Source organism: Crocodylus porosus, unplaced genomic scaffold, assembly GCF_001723895.1.
Source record: "Crocodylus porosus isolate Cpor-Errol unplaced genomic scaffold, CroPor_comp1, whole genome shotgun sequence".
NCBI lineage: Eukaryota > Metazoa > Chordata > Crocodylia > Crocodylidae > Crocodylus > Crocodylus porosus.
In genome coordinates this window covers 41,346,227-41,360,289 of record NW_017728886.1, presented here as the reverse complement: position 1 = coordinate 41,360,289, position 14,063 = coordinate 41,346,227, and the positions used below count along the sequence as shown (strand labels likewise).

Sequence of the window (14,063 nt, the reverse complement as noted above, 5' to 3'; positions counted from 1 at the left end):
GCGAAAGTGAAAAAGTAAAAAAAAATAATTTCAGGACCTTCTTAAACGAGTCCCAGGGTCTGATTATATCATGAAATTCCCAAAGAACAAATTTTGTCTTGGGTGCATGGGGGTGTGGGGAGGGGGATGGCTCCTCCCCACTACATGCACCCCTGGAGGAGGCATGAGGGGCATGTGCCCCCTGGCTTTATGCATGGGGTGACGACAGGTTGCCTGCTGTGGGCTCAGGGCCAGGGGCTGCATGCTGGGCTGGGGCTGCACTCAGGGCAGGCAGGGATGGGGCGGGTGGCAGCAGTGGCACTGGGAGGGCTGGCTACAGGGTGAGCTAAAGCCACCCCAAAATTCCTCACATGCTGTGGCTGCACACATGCATGCGGCATTTATCAGTGATATTATCAGCTACACTGTCCAAAAAAAGCCAACTGCTGCTAATGTCAAATTTCCTTTTATCAGTGCTGATCCAATGTGGAACAATACATCAGTGCACCACTAAAGTAGCCAAATTAAGGACAAATTTTGCTTAAAAAATCATAAATAACAAGACTGTTCAATTATTTTATAATCACTAGCTAAGTCTACTAATGTTAAAGTATATGTTGCTTTATTAAATTTCCACACTTTCTTTTTTCAGTATTTCTGAAACTGAAAAAGCATAACAAACATCCCTGCAATGGCTGAAAATTTGCCAGTAAGTACATCTCCTGAAAAAGAGAAAGATGAAATCAGACCAGATCTACATATTGAAGAGTTGAACCTCTTTCAGGAAGAGGTTCCCAAGATTGATACTAGGAAACATTTATTACAATCAATAGGTGATCTTGAAGTGGCTAGAAAATCATCAGTAATGTTTTTTGAAAACAAAGTTGACCTCAAAGCAGATCTACATACCAAAAAAGTGAATGAAAATCTGTTTGAAGTTACTGGAACAGATGCCAATAATGATATAGTAAAATCACTTCAAACTGTTAACAGGATGGAAAAATTATCAGAAAATGTGTCACCTGAAAAAGAGGGGATGGACAACGTAGCACAGTGTAACGATGGTATAAGGGAACCTCCGCAAAATGTTTCGGAAAAACATATCAAGAGAAACGTATTAAAACCAGCTGAAATTTTTCAAAAAGCTGAAGAATCCTTACCTGCTGCTATTTCTGAAATAAAGAGTGATGAATTCCCAGCTGACCTAAATGCTGAAGGACCAATGGGAGTGCCTCAAAAAGTGTCTGAAAGAGATATGGAAAAACAAACATGGTCACCAGAAAACCTGGAAATTTCTCAAAAGTTAGAAACAATCACGTTACCTGATATCCCAGCTGATGTGAATCTTGAAGGACTAAACCAAATCCCTACAGACACTGCTAAAGGAGATGCCAAAATAGGCATGTTGCAATTAGTACAGAATTTTAAAATGACTGAAATGATACCAAAGCACATTTTGTCTGACATAAAATATGAGCATTTCACAGTTAAACTAAATGATAAAAGACTGAGGGAAATCCCTCAAATAGTATTTAAAATCCAAACTTTAAAATATTTATACTTAAACAACAATGAATTGAAAACTTTACCTGAAAATCTAGGTAGTCTAAGAAACCTGGAAGTCTTATCAATTGAAGGAAATGGGTTGATGTCATTGCCATCTGAAATTTCTCTACTGTATAAACTGAGAGTTTTGAATATCAGCCACAACCAACTGTCACATCTCCCTAAAGAGTTATCAAAGCTTGTAAGTATTAAACAACTCTTTGTCAGTCACAATAATATTGAGGAATTCCCTAAGGCATTGGAAGGCCTTGAAACCCTGGAAAATTTAAATCTTGATGGAAATAATCTAATGACTCTTCCAGAAACAATGGTTAGCATGAAAAATTTGAGACAGCTCAACGTTGATTCCAATCAGATCTTAATATTCCCTAAAGTCCTCTGTTACCTGCCAAATCTGATCACACTCAGCATATCTGGGAATCTAATTCAGAGTTTACCAAAGGATGTTAAACAGCTCAAGAGACTACAGGAACTTTCAATGAATCATAACAAACTTACCTTTTTGCCCGTGCAGCTCTTTCAACTGACAAAACTAGAAAAGCTCAGGTTAGACGGTAACAAATTGGAAGTACTTTCTGATAAAGTTGAGAACTTGCAAGAACTTAGTGTTCTTAGCCTCGCCAACAATTTATTCAAGAACATTACAGAGAACCTTTGTAATTGTACCCTGCTGAGACATCTTTTTCTTCATGGTAATCAGTTAACACAACTTCCTAATAATATGCATAGACTAAAATATTTAAAGAAACTTTGTGCCAGTAGAAATAAAATGAACACCTTGGATGACCAACTGTCACATATTAAAGAACTCTCTATTTTAGAGTTTTCAGGAAATGCATTAACACACATTCCTGTTGAAATGAAGAATTGTACACAAATAACTAAGGTTGACCTGAGCAATAATAAACTTTCTCAGTTTCCAGCTGTATTGTGTGCACTGGTTACTCTTAAACATTTAAACCTCAGTGAAAACTGTATTTCAGAAGTAATTCCTGAAATTTCTTTTATTAAACTTTTGGAGCATCTAGATTTGAGTAGGAACAAACTGTCCTCATTTTCTGCACACTTGTGCAGTTTTACAAAACTTACTTACTTAAATTTAAGCCAAAATGAAGTGAATAACATTCCAGCAAACATCTCTAATGTGCAGTCTCTCCAGGTTCTACTTTTAGACCACAATAAATTTGTCTCATTTCCCAAAGAACTGTGTAATTTAAAGTGTCTACAGACACTTGATCTTTCAGATAATGAAATGCAGAGCATTCCTTCAGAAATTGGTTATCTGCAAGTGATCAGAAATTTAAATTTGTCAAACAATCTTTTTGTATCTTTTCCACCTGAAATATGTAATCTTTCATCGCTGAAGAAACTGGAATTTTCCCAAAAAAATGGTCTGAAGGTACGTGAAAACAGTGTTCTTTAGGAATAAAAAAGCCCATAGACTTGACAGATTTCTGTACTTCAAAATTATTAACTGCAGTTATTAACAAGATTTCCTCCTAGTAGGCATTATGTCTTTTTGTAATGCACCTATAATTAACAAATAACTGAAAAACAGTTTTTAAAGGAACTAAAATTTAATTTAAGTTTAATTAGCTACTGTCTGAAGTATCTTCTTAACATTAATGTTGGTTGTATAGATATTAAATATTCAAGATAATGTAACATAAACTGCTGATTTTACAATAAAATCTCTTTAGAAAGTTAAGGCTTGATATTGACCTCACTGCTTAAATCAGGAATATCTCAATTAGTCATTCTGATTAAAACAAGATTCAAACTGATAGCAATAATCTAAGTGTATCCTACTTAGCACCTCTACTCTGGGCCTTCTATCCAGATGAGTATCATCAGTAGGCAAATGACTAATTAGAATTTTGTGAATAATCCTACCTGGTACTTCTCTATAAAAAAAAGAAAAGAAAATAGTTATTTTTTTATTCTGCCCCTCAGAATTAATGTATGTTGTTCAGTGATTTCTTACAGATTTCAGCATGAGTAATTATACAAGCACTTTGACTAATTATGATACAGAAAAATGCCTTGCACTTCTACAGTTATTTTTTCTGGGCTGTTTTATTTTTGAAAGTTTTTTATGGGGGAGAGCAGAACGACTCTGACTTCTCTTTAGAATAAAATGGGCAGATGTGCAACTTGTGCAGACAAATTCAGACAGTGATACTGGGCCAGTAAAAAAAAATCAGTATAAACATTAGTACTGTTTCTGAAGCAAATCCTTTATCATAACGAGCCACTTATAATTTTAGAATGTAAAGACACACATCTGTTTACATATAAAGGATTATTTGCTTTCATAATCTTTCTTCCACCAAAAATTTAAGAATCAGCCTTTCACCATCTCATTTTTTACAAGCCTTTACCTCCTGGACATTACCAAAGGTATCTGTAACCCATTACAAGGAACTGCTTCCTGTATTTGCAGGGGAATAGAGTATATAATAAACCTGTTCTCCAGACCTGTGCCTTCTGTAATAATTGATTACATTAAGATACTGTTTAGCCTTACCAGAGTAAAAAGTTAAACAAAAGACTTATCCTCATTGGATCTTTGAGTGTTATGAAGAAAAAGGAAAGAGAAGAAAATATTTTCTTTCCTTCTATCTGAAAAAGAGTGGAAGTAGAAAGTGATTTTTTTCCTGCAGAGAGAAAAGTCCTTTCTCTAACAATTCAGCAATATATACACTATCCTATCTTACAGTTTTATCATTGGTCTGATAAAAATGTTCTGGTATTTTGCCTAAAGACAATTCCTCAAGATTCTTTACCTAGCCCCAACATTCATATTGGAAAACAAGTAATTATCCATCAGATTGGAAAGTCAGCAACTTCTATTGATAGAAATTATTCACAGAAAAAACAGCATTTTGCAAATAGGAATAACTACCTGTAGCATGTTGTGTAAACAAATGTTGTTGTAATTAAAGTAATGAACATTGTAATAATAATCTTTATCTCTTTGCCAGTTAACTAAACTTCCAGAGGAGCTGTCTAAACTAATTTGCCTCCAAGAGCTTGATATCTCTCATAATGCACTAAAGGAAATTCCAGAAGGCATAGGGGAATTGAAATACTTGGTCAGTTTAACTGCAAATAATAATTGTATTAATCAGCTTCCTAAATCTATTATTTCACTGAGTAGTCTACAGCACCTTAATTTGAGTGGTAAGTATCAGGTGTCCAATTCCTTAGTTAAATGTAAGCATAAAAATACTGAGCCAGTAAAGGGTATAAATAAGTCAAATAAGGGAAGGGATTGAGTGGCAAATACATAATAATAATAAAAAGATTGGCAGTTTTCATGTATACTGCTGTATCATTCTTACCTTCATTTCATAACCTCTTTGATGTTTAGCATCTCTCAGCATGTTTATGGTAGTTTCCAAATTGTGTTTAATTATACAAATGACCTGATTTTACTATACATGAACCAGAAGACTATTAAAGGCTTGAAATATATTGCAGAAACAGATACTAAGTATTAATCACTATTACGTAAGAACATAAGAACTGCCATTTACTAGGTCAAACCATAGGTTCACCTTGCCTAGTATATTCTATCACAGAGTGACAGACAGTGGATGCCAGAAGAGAGAGTGATCAGCGTATGACCAGAGTTGTTTTTCCATTGGTCCTCTCTCACTTGCAGCCTCCAGAATTTAAGGTCTAGGAAGTTCTAATTCAGAGGCTGTATCCCTAACTCCCATGTTCAATAGCTACTGATGCAACTTTCCTACAAGAATTTTGTCCAGTCCCTTTTTGTCTGGTAACATCCGCAATATCTAGTGGCACACTTTAACTGCACATTATGTGAAAAATAAATTTATTTTGTTAGTTTTAAACTTACTACCTACTAGTTTAATTTTATGGCCCTTGTTTTTTATATTGTGAAAGACAGTAAATAATAAATCCCTATTTACTTTCCCCTCACCATTTAGTATTTTTAAATCCTTATGTCCTTCCTCAAGCATCTGTTTTCTGAACTGAATAGGCCTAACCTCTTTAGTCTTTCCTCTTATGAAAGACTCTCCATATCACTAATCATCCCTGTTATTCTTCTTTGTATCTTCTCTAGCTCTATATCCTTTCTGAGATGTGAGGACCAAAACTGGGCACAATATTCAAGATGTGAAATGGGTTTATAAAATGGCATAATGATACTTTCTGCTTTGTTCACAGTCATCTTGGGCAATTCCTCACAGTCAAGGATGATTGTCTTCCACGATTGTCTTATCTGGGTCTGAAGATGGCTGGTGAGGCCAATCCAGGATCAACAGATTCTGTTGCAGCTTGGGCATGTGTTTCTGTGTAGGGTGGGTGGCTCTGGATTCGTAATTTGGTCCGCAACACACTGTTTCTGCTGCTCCTGCTTTTCTGTCTCCTGTTGATGTAAGGTTCCAGAGTCCTGAGATCCTTGCAGTAGACTCTTCCTTCACTTGGGGGAGTTTTGGACAATAATCTCTGATGAGCTGATGATGAATTTTTTCAACTTGGCCTTAAGGATGTCCTTGATGTGCTTCCTCTGCTCTCCTTTTGAGTGTATTTCTTGACTGGTGTGGGAGAATAAAACTTGTTTTGGGAGTTTGGAGTTGGATATCTGGATGACATGGCCAGCCCACCGAAGTTGATGTTGGATGATCATCACCCTGATGTTCATGGTGTTTGCTTGCAAGAGGATGCCAATGTGCAAGAGGAGGCTAATGTGGGTGCATCTATCTTCCTACTGGATTCAAAGGATCTTCTGCAGGCAGCTGTGCTGGTACTTCTCCAGCAACTTGAGGAGTCTTCTGTACTTTGTCCATTGTCAGCTCCATATTGGAGAACTATCATCGTGCCCATAGCTATGCCCTGGTTTGGAAGAAGTGCTGCTGTTAAAAGTGATGAAGTGGATGATTTTTGCAATAGGTTGTGGTTGTACATCTGAATGTAGTCCCTATTGTAAGTATTTCAGTGTGGGATATTAGTGTACATGTTAGTGAGATTCATGATTGAAAGTATGGCCTTCTCAGGCAGGTGGTTGTTGTTTTGGATCTTGTTGAGGAAGTCAGTTGTCTTGTAGAGAACTTGCTCTTTGAGTGACAAGCCGTTTCAGGATGGTATCTATGAATCCTGATAGCTCTTCAACAAGGGTACTGCAGTTGGATGAGTCTGCTAGGTTACCTTGTTTGTGAATCTTCAGGAGTATATAAAATATTCTTGAGGTGGGAAAGAGAGGATGCCTGTACATGAGCATGGAAGCTGCTCCAATGTGCTGTAATTACAGCACGTCAGAGCAGACTCAATCCAGTCTGCTGGCGTGTGGTAATTACCGTGCTCAGCCAGCCTCTGCGTCTTGTGTATCAGTGTCCCTATGCTTCAAAATGGCAGCAAAGATGCTTTATCTAAAGCTAGTTCAATGAGTTTTAGACAAAGCACCCCAACTGCCATTTTGAAGTGCAGGGACACTGATACAAGAGATGCTCCATGTGCTTTAATTAGAGTGGCTTTCAGAGCTGTTTTAATTAAAGTGCTCCCCACTTCCCCCATCCCTGGATCACATTTAACAATGCCCTGAGAGATTAATGCAAGCAATTTGTCATGACGGAGGCACAGAAAGGATATGATGTTTTCTAGCAAACAAAGGAAGAGTGGCTGGTGTCTGACAGTTGTCTGTTAGTCTCATTGATGTAGTCTTGAGGACTGAGGATGACTATTTCTTCCTTTGTTTGCTGGTTTGATTACTAATTTGTTGTTGGATCTTAAGGGATTCTAGCTTTTTCTTTGTTAAGGAGAGAGGTTGTAGTATTCCTGGCTTTTGTTGGAAAATTCTCTTGTAGCTTTCTTCCTAAAGCAGTCAGTGTGACTGTTCAATGTATGGTTCTATCTGAAGGGAGGTGTCCAGCCAGATATTTTTTGTTGTTTGTCTTGTTGGCTACAAAGGATCAACTCGCAGGATCATCATAAAATTTTAGTTTATTAGATGGATGCAAAAGTCAGATCATAAACCTTGGGGCTGATCCCCTCAAATGCATACACATTCATGCACACACACACACTCACAGTAGCTAGGTATGAATACTAAGCACTGGTGTCAAGATATACCTATCCCCAAGAGCTGGAGTCTGCCGTCTATGGCCAGCTGAGGCTTCAGTGCGATGTTGCTTCAGAAAGGGGTTGCCAGCTGGTCCTTTTGGCTGGACGGGCAGGGTGCTGGTCAGGTCAAAGAGGGCACCATTGGGGGTCATTCCTCGCTGCCTTTTATCCCTCTCTGGCGGACTTTGGTGACTCCCCAATTCTCAGGATTACCAAATCCAGAGGTCATTGACTTCATGGGATGTTTCCCTTGGTGGCTGCTGGATGGCAGCTGTCAGCCCCAGGGGTCATGTTCACGAGTACGTGCAGTCTCAGGAAGCGGTTGATGAATTTTGATTAATTCATTGCCTTGATGAATAGAGCTCTGGGCACGGTTGATCTGAAGTCCCTTCTTCTTCCATTGCCCTGACCATATCGAAGTTAAAGTCCCTTCACTGACAACCTCTACACTAGTTCAGACTTTGTCTCACCCTTAAGTTCCTGCTGAACTTTCCTAGTTGCTTCTCGCTTTCAGTTCATCCTGTTTCTAATTTTGTCTCCCAAATCCTCCTAAATAAGCCACTTCTTATCCTCTTCTCTCTCTCCTGAACTCATTTTAAATGGTTCCTTTAATTCTTCATTCTCCTTTTTCTACGCTGTCATTGAAGTACTCTTCCATTTCTTGTATACAGGGTGCATCTACACATCTTCCCTCTCAACCTTAAAATTTACTAGTCTCTGATTTACTATTTGTGTCTGTTTTATAAGCCTGATCCAAACTCTGTGGAAAAAATCCTGTTAGGTTCCAATAGCTTTGAATCGGGTCTTAAATAGTAAACTTCTTGAGGCAGAGAGAACATTTCCTCATGTGTGTAGTGATGAGCTCGTTATCAGAATAAAAAGTAAAAGGTTTTTATGGTTTTACTGCTCATTCCAAAATGTTTTTAAATTAACAAAATGCAAATATAATCAACTATTTGCATGTATTTTGTCAGGAAATCAGCTGGTAACTTTGCCTGATGGTCTCCATCATCTTCATTTGCTGACAGATATAAATTTTGATGGGAATTCTCTTATCAGACCACCACAGGAAGTCTGTACAGGAAAACAACTACATACCATTGTACGCTATCTGGAAAGTGCTGATGAAAGAGATGGTATGTTAAGAACAAATACTTTGTAAGGCATTCTATAAAGCATTTTGTTAAAGTATTAAAGGTAGCTTACTATAGCAGCTAGTAATCAATGTTATTACTTTAAGAAGTCAGTATTGGTACTGTTTCTCCTCTGGTGATTTTAGTTAGTGTCAACAGCACTTAAAACATGATTAACCTACAGTATACCTAACTATAGCATCAAGTGATGGTAAAAGGTTTTTAAAGGATTTTAAATAGTCTTGGGTAAGATCTTGCATACAGGGATTCTTTATCTTTAATGAAAAAGGAGTTATAGCTGTACAGCAGTGACTAGTACTCTTTTCAGAGGGGGAAGTTGACAACCAAAACCAGAAACATGATCTAGGACAGTGGTTCTCAACCTTTTTTGTACTGGGACCAATTTGCCAAGATTGGTGGCTTGTCCTGACCCACAACCACAGCCCAACCAACAGGCGTCTGCCTCCCCTGGCCTTGCTGGCACCACTCTCCCCCAAGCTCAGGCCAAAGGGTGCCACTGGCCTAGGCATGCAGCTCCCTGCTGCGAAGGACCATCCCCGCCTCCTTTTCCTGCTGAAGGGCCAGGTGCCTTCTCCCCCCATCACTCCCCTTACCCTGCCACAGCCCCGTACCAGGCCACTGTCCCCAGTGCTGGCAGGCAGGGACATGTGTGTGCATAGATGCACAGAAACATATGCCCCTGCAGCCCTCTGGAAAGTCCCCTGGACCTCCATCCCCTGCTCCCTACATTTACCTGCATCCAATGACTGGGGCTGCTCCTACAACCCAGCTTCACTCTATGTTGGTCACGTGCATGTGCACATATGCGCCTGCTGCCTCCAATCATCCCAAGTAGCCACTTGCACACTGGAACACTGCCAGCCTACAAGGGGAAACCCATGCTTTCATGGTTTTTTCTGGCAACCTGATCCCAACCCTTTCAAATATTCTTGCAACCCACTTTTGGGGTGCAACCCACTAGTTGAGAAACACTGATCTAGGAAATACATTGAAACAAAAATAAACAGGAATCCAAGAAGTGTAAAGTTAAGGCCACAATTCTCACACCAGATCCTAAACTAACAACTCTGCCATTTTGGGAACGTAATGTAAAATGAGTACCTCAAGTAGAAGTCAGGGTAGATTTGTACCTTATAGACAAACTAAAGTAGATTGTATATATAGCACAAGCTTTGTGAGGCCAAACTCACTTCAGTGTCTGATGAAGTGAGACTAAGCTCACAAAAGTGTGTGATTATAAATATATATATTTATATATATATATACACACACACACACATATATATACACATATATATATATATTTAGTTAGTCTGCAACAGGGGCGGGCAATTATTTTGGGCAGGGGGCTGCTTATTGAGTTTTGGCAAGCCATTGAGGGCCGCATGACAGGCAACTCCGGGCAGATTAATATTAATTTTCTAAATTTTTTAGGGGCCCTGTGGGCCAGATAGAATGGCTTGGCAGGCAGCCCACAGGCCTCATTTTTTCCACCCCTGGTCTACAGGGTACAAACCTACCTGCCTTCTATTTGACTTCAGTTAACATGGCTAATGACATCTCTCTGCTAGTGAATCTCACCCATTCCTAGTACCACCTGGCACTTTCTCAACTCCCCAGAATTCATACATACGAACACATGCATGCATAGATACATTGTCTTAGCACCAGAGGAAAATGTGCCTACATGTCTCTATCTAAATTGTTCTTGTTTGGGTTTATTAAAGGGAAGAGCATTTATTAAAGGGAAGAACCCTTTAATAAAAAGGTTTTATAAATTGCATTTTCTAAACAATAACACTTACGTTTATATTTAGATAAAATCCTGCATAAGATATTAAAGATAATTGCTGGAAATGTTCCCCTTGAACATCTTGAATTTTTTTGCCAGAAACTCCAACTTACTAATGCTGAAATTAAGGATCTGGAAAATAACAGGTTAGTTACAAAATAATCTAAAAAATAATTTTATTCTCAATATACTTTAGTTTCTCTTATTATTTTATACCATTTAATAAGTATTTATAACATGTATATATGTGCATTATAGAATACTAAAATATATTTAAATTTTCATTATAGAGCTTCTGCTATTTAGTTTATTTTAAAGAATTTTAAATGTATAATACTATTCAAATAAATCTTAAGGCTTTGATCCTTGACTTTCTTGAACACTCCTTCAGTTTGCTTTCTTATTTTTTTCTTAGGGCTCTTGAATTGGAAGGAAAGATCTCTTGTGCACTGGGAATTTGGAAAAGTGAAAACCAAATACTGACTCCTGCTGAAATGACAGATCAGTTGATTAGAATCTTAACAATGACTGGCTTGCATTACCTGACCAACAAAGTGAAAGCTTTAAAACTCTATACACAAGCAGTAAAATTCTAAATACTTGATGCACATATAAGTATTTCTATTTGAGAACAGGATGGAGACTTCTGGGTTAACTTCTGAAAATATTATGGCTATGATTGTGCTATAACTTAGGAGGAGCTGAATAATCAGAAGTTTTTAGAACGTATGTCTCTCTCAAACATTTATTGAGCTAAAATGAAAAAGCCTCTTACTGTATACTTCCTAATCACCTACAGACTGAATTTATCAGTTCACTATATTATACGGTCTGATCCAAAGTTTGCTGAAATTGATAAGAACATCTCAAATTGAAGGATTTTTTAAACTTTTAAAGGACTTTTTATTATATGTATGTTTAATGTAGAAGGTAGGGCAGTGTAGCACCTTAAAGACAAACTAATTCAGAGAAGCATGAGCTTTTGTAGGCAACAATATACATTGTTAGATGCTGTTACCTTCTGCCTGACTTCAGACTAACCCAGCTAAACCATCTCTCTGTTTAACGTAGTGACTGTGCACACTGTGCCTTTTAAATTACTCGTATTACAGTTACTAGACAATTGCCTGTCAAGAATGATGGGGGTGGGGGATGACAGGGGGAAGGGGGCTGGGATGGAATGCTACCACCTAACGCCTCATGCTGCCACTGTTCTGCCTCTTGCAGGGATCAGGGTGGGGGAGCTGAGGCCAGCGCTGCTGACCTTGGCTCCTCTACTCTCTGTCCAGTCCTTGGCGTGGCTTCAGAATCATGGCGGCACTCCCCCACGCTTGGAGCACTCTGATTGGCTGTTTCTGTTAGCTAATCAGAGTGTGAATAAAATGTTACAGACAGACAGACCTACGCCTTTATAATATTAGAATTTCCAGGGATAAAGCAGAATGCTCAGGGGTTGGGACATGAACACATTTTGAGGGAAAGGTAATTCTTGGCTGCCTGATAATGAGAGGACACGCTGAAAATACACAAGTAGTATTGGCCTCTGATATGGCATTCTGTCTCTAGTTTTGTCTGATAGTGACACATCCACACACAAGGATGTGAACAAGGAATGTTGTAGTTTCATTGAAAAATGGGAAATAAGTTATAGCAGGGCTGTTTGACTTGTGAGCAGCTGGGGGACAATACACCACACAGACTGCACACCTCCCTTCCTCCCGTCAGACAGCATGGGGCCTCTAGAGGTAGAAGAAAGGAGAAGACAGATTCATATAGTTTATTGGACACATGTTCAATGTATGGCACTGCAGGGTGTCCTGGGATCACTAATTTTGCTTCAGGCATTGTCTTGTTTACCAGTCTGCAAGCAGATACACATTAGGCCCTATGCTTCGAATAGCCTGTGTGCAAGCAACACCAGATCTGTTCTCAGACTTCGGGTGTATGTCAACTGAAGTCAAAAGTGTAACTAAAGGATGTGTAAGTGTTCCCTCAGTAGCTTTAGTTGATTAACGATAGCTGCCAGTGTGCATGCCAGGATGGGTTAGCAACCTGAGTCCCAGAGTGCCCAATGGGCTTGCACAGCTTCCATGGTTCTGCTGCATTTTCTCTGTTATCATGGTCCTGGGCTCTTCCTGCACTGGCAGGCAGAAAGGGCTGGGAGCCCTGTCAGCTGATGGGAGCTTGCAGGTGCAAGGGGAATCCAGGATCATGACCTTGGTTTTCTCCCTGCACAAGGAATAAGGCATGCTTGGATCTGACATGGCACACTCCTATGGTTGGGACCACACCTTCAGCTGATGGGGCTTGGCCCAAGTTGTCTGCTCCAGCTGAGTAGGGAGGTGTGCTCTAGCCACCCAGCTTCTGGCCTGGGCCACTGCAGACATGTGGCTGCATTTTCAGAATCAAAAGTCTGTTCACTTGTTTATCTGTTCAACCTACACAGGTCAGACTAACCTGTAGTGATTCAATTGATTCAGCCTCTGGCTTTTTGACTGTCTGTACTTATTAAGAAAGAGGGCAGCTGAATAGGTAGACAGTTACCAGAATAGATTTTTTATACACCTTTGACTTCCCAGGCTTGCACACATTTCTTGATGAAAGCTGCGCTGCTCCTATTTCTAGCCAAGGACAAATGTGGCTGGTGTGGCAAATTCACAACATGCAGAGAGCAGACAAAGACATAACAGGACTGGCTAGAGGAGCCCTCAGTGTCTTCAGAGCAATCCATACCAGTGGTTTTTAACTTTTTTTGCCATAGTGGGCCACATTTACAGCTCTCAAGGTGTTATGTGGGCTGCACCCACACAACTTACTTTCTGTGGTTCCATTTAAAAACGTTTTAACAGGATGTCACATAGGCTGCAGCAGTCTGCTGACTCGGCTCACGCCGCCCGCGGGCTCAGGATCTACGCTATGGCTCCAGAGCTCAACCTCAGCTGCCCTTTCCTTTAAGGTAGTCGAAGAGTGATGCTGTGGCCAGGGCAGTCCAGAGGTTACGCTTCTTCGGGTGGTGTCTTTTCCTGGACCAGCTGTACAGATGGATGGAGAGAGACCAGCCTTTCACCTGAGGAAGACCCTACTGCTTTTTTTCCCCAAGCTCCTTTGGCGCGACCCAACGCCAGGGCCGGTCCTGCCACCCCAAGTGGAGGCTGCCTAGAAGTGAAGCTGTCGCACATGCCCCAGCACTGACAACCCGCCCCGGCCACCCTCCTGCGCCCGTCGCCTCTCGCCCAGTCACATCACGTCGCGTCTCGCCTGGGCCGCGCTCGGGCGGTGGCGAGGGGGCACCAATTGGCTGCGCGGCCGCTGACGTCACATAGGCAGAGATGGGGCCAGGCGCGCCCAGGAAAGGCACGGGAGGAGCGCGCGGCGGCGCCGCAGTGGGGCTGGGGATGGCGACGCGGAGCCTGCTGGAGGCCGGCGGGGCGCTGCTGCAGCGCGCGGCCGCGGGCAGCCCCCTCTCCACGGCTCTGGCCGCC

At 40.5% G+C, this 14,063-nt stretch overlaps 1 protein-coding gene across 1 annotated transcript; it reads left to right on the top strand.

The window, feature by feature from the left end:
* The first annotated feature begins 643 nt into the window (after positions 1-643).
* LRRD1 (leucine rich repeats and death domain containing 1) lies at positions 644-11,177 on the top strand. The gene is made up of 5 exons (XM_019533087.1): positions 644-2,944; positions 4,530-4,728; positions 8,610-8,771; positions 10,607-10,727; positions 10,997-11,177. Exons 1-5 carry the CDS (start codon positions 671-673, stop codon positions 11,175-11,177), a joined length of 2,937 nt encoding a protein of 978 aa, XP_019388632.1. The 5' UTR covers positions 644-670.
* Positions 11,178-14,063: the final 2,886 nt, after the last annotated feature.

What these genes read in the sequence shown, in the direction of transcription:
- LRRD1 (XM_019533087.1), top strand. Translation starts at nt 671, where the DNA reads ATGGCTGAAAATTTGCCAGTAAGTACATCTCCTGAAAAAGAGAAAGAT. An exon ending in AAGTGCTGATGAAAGAGATG is followed by an intron (nt 8,772 to 10,606) that starts GTATGTTAAGAA and finishes GTTTATATTTAG; the next exon opens with ATAAAATCCTGCATAAGATA. An exon ending in AAGGATCTGGAAAATAACAG is followed by an intron (nt 10,728 to 10,996) that starts GTTAGTTACAAA and finishes TTTTTTTCTTAG; the next exon opens with GGCTCTTGAATTGGAAGGAA.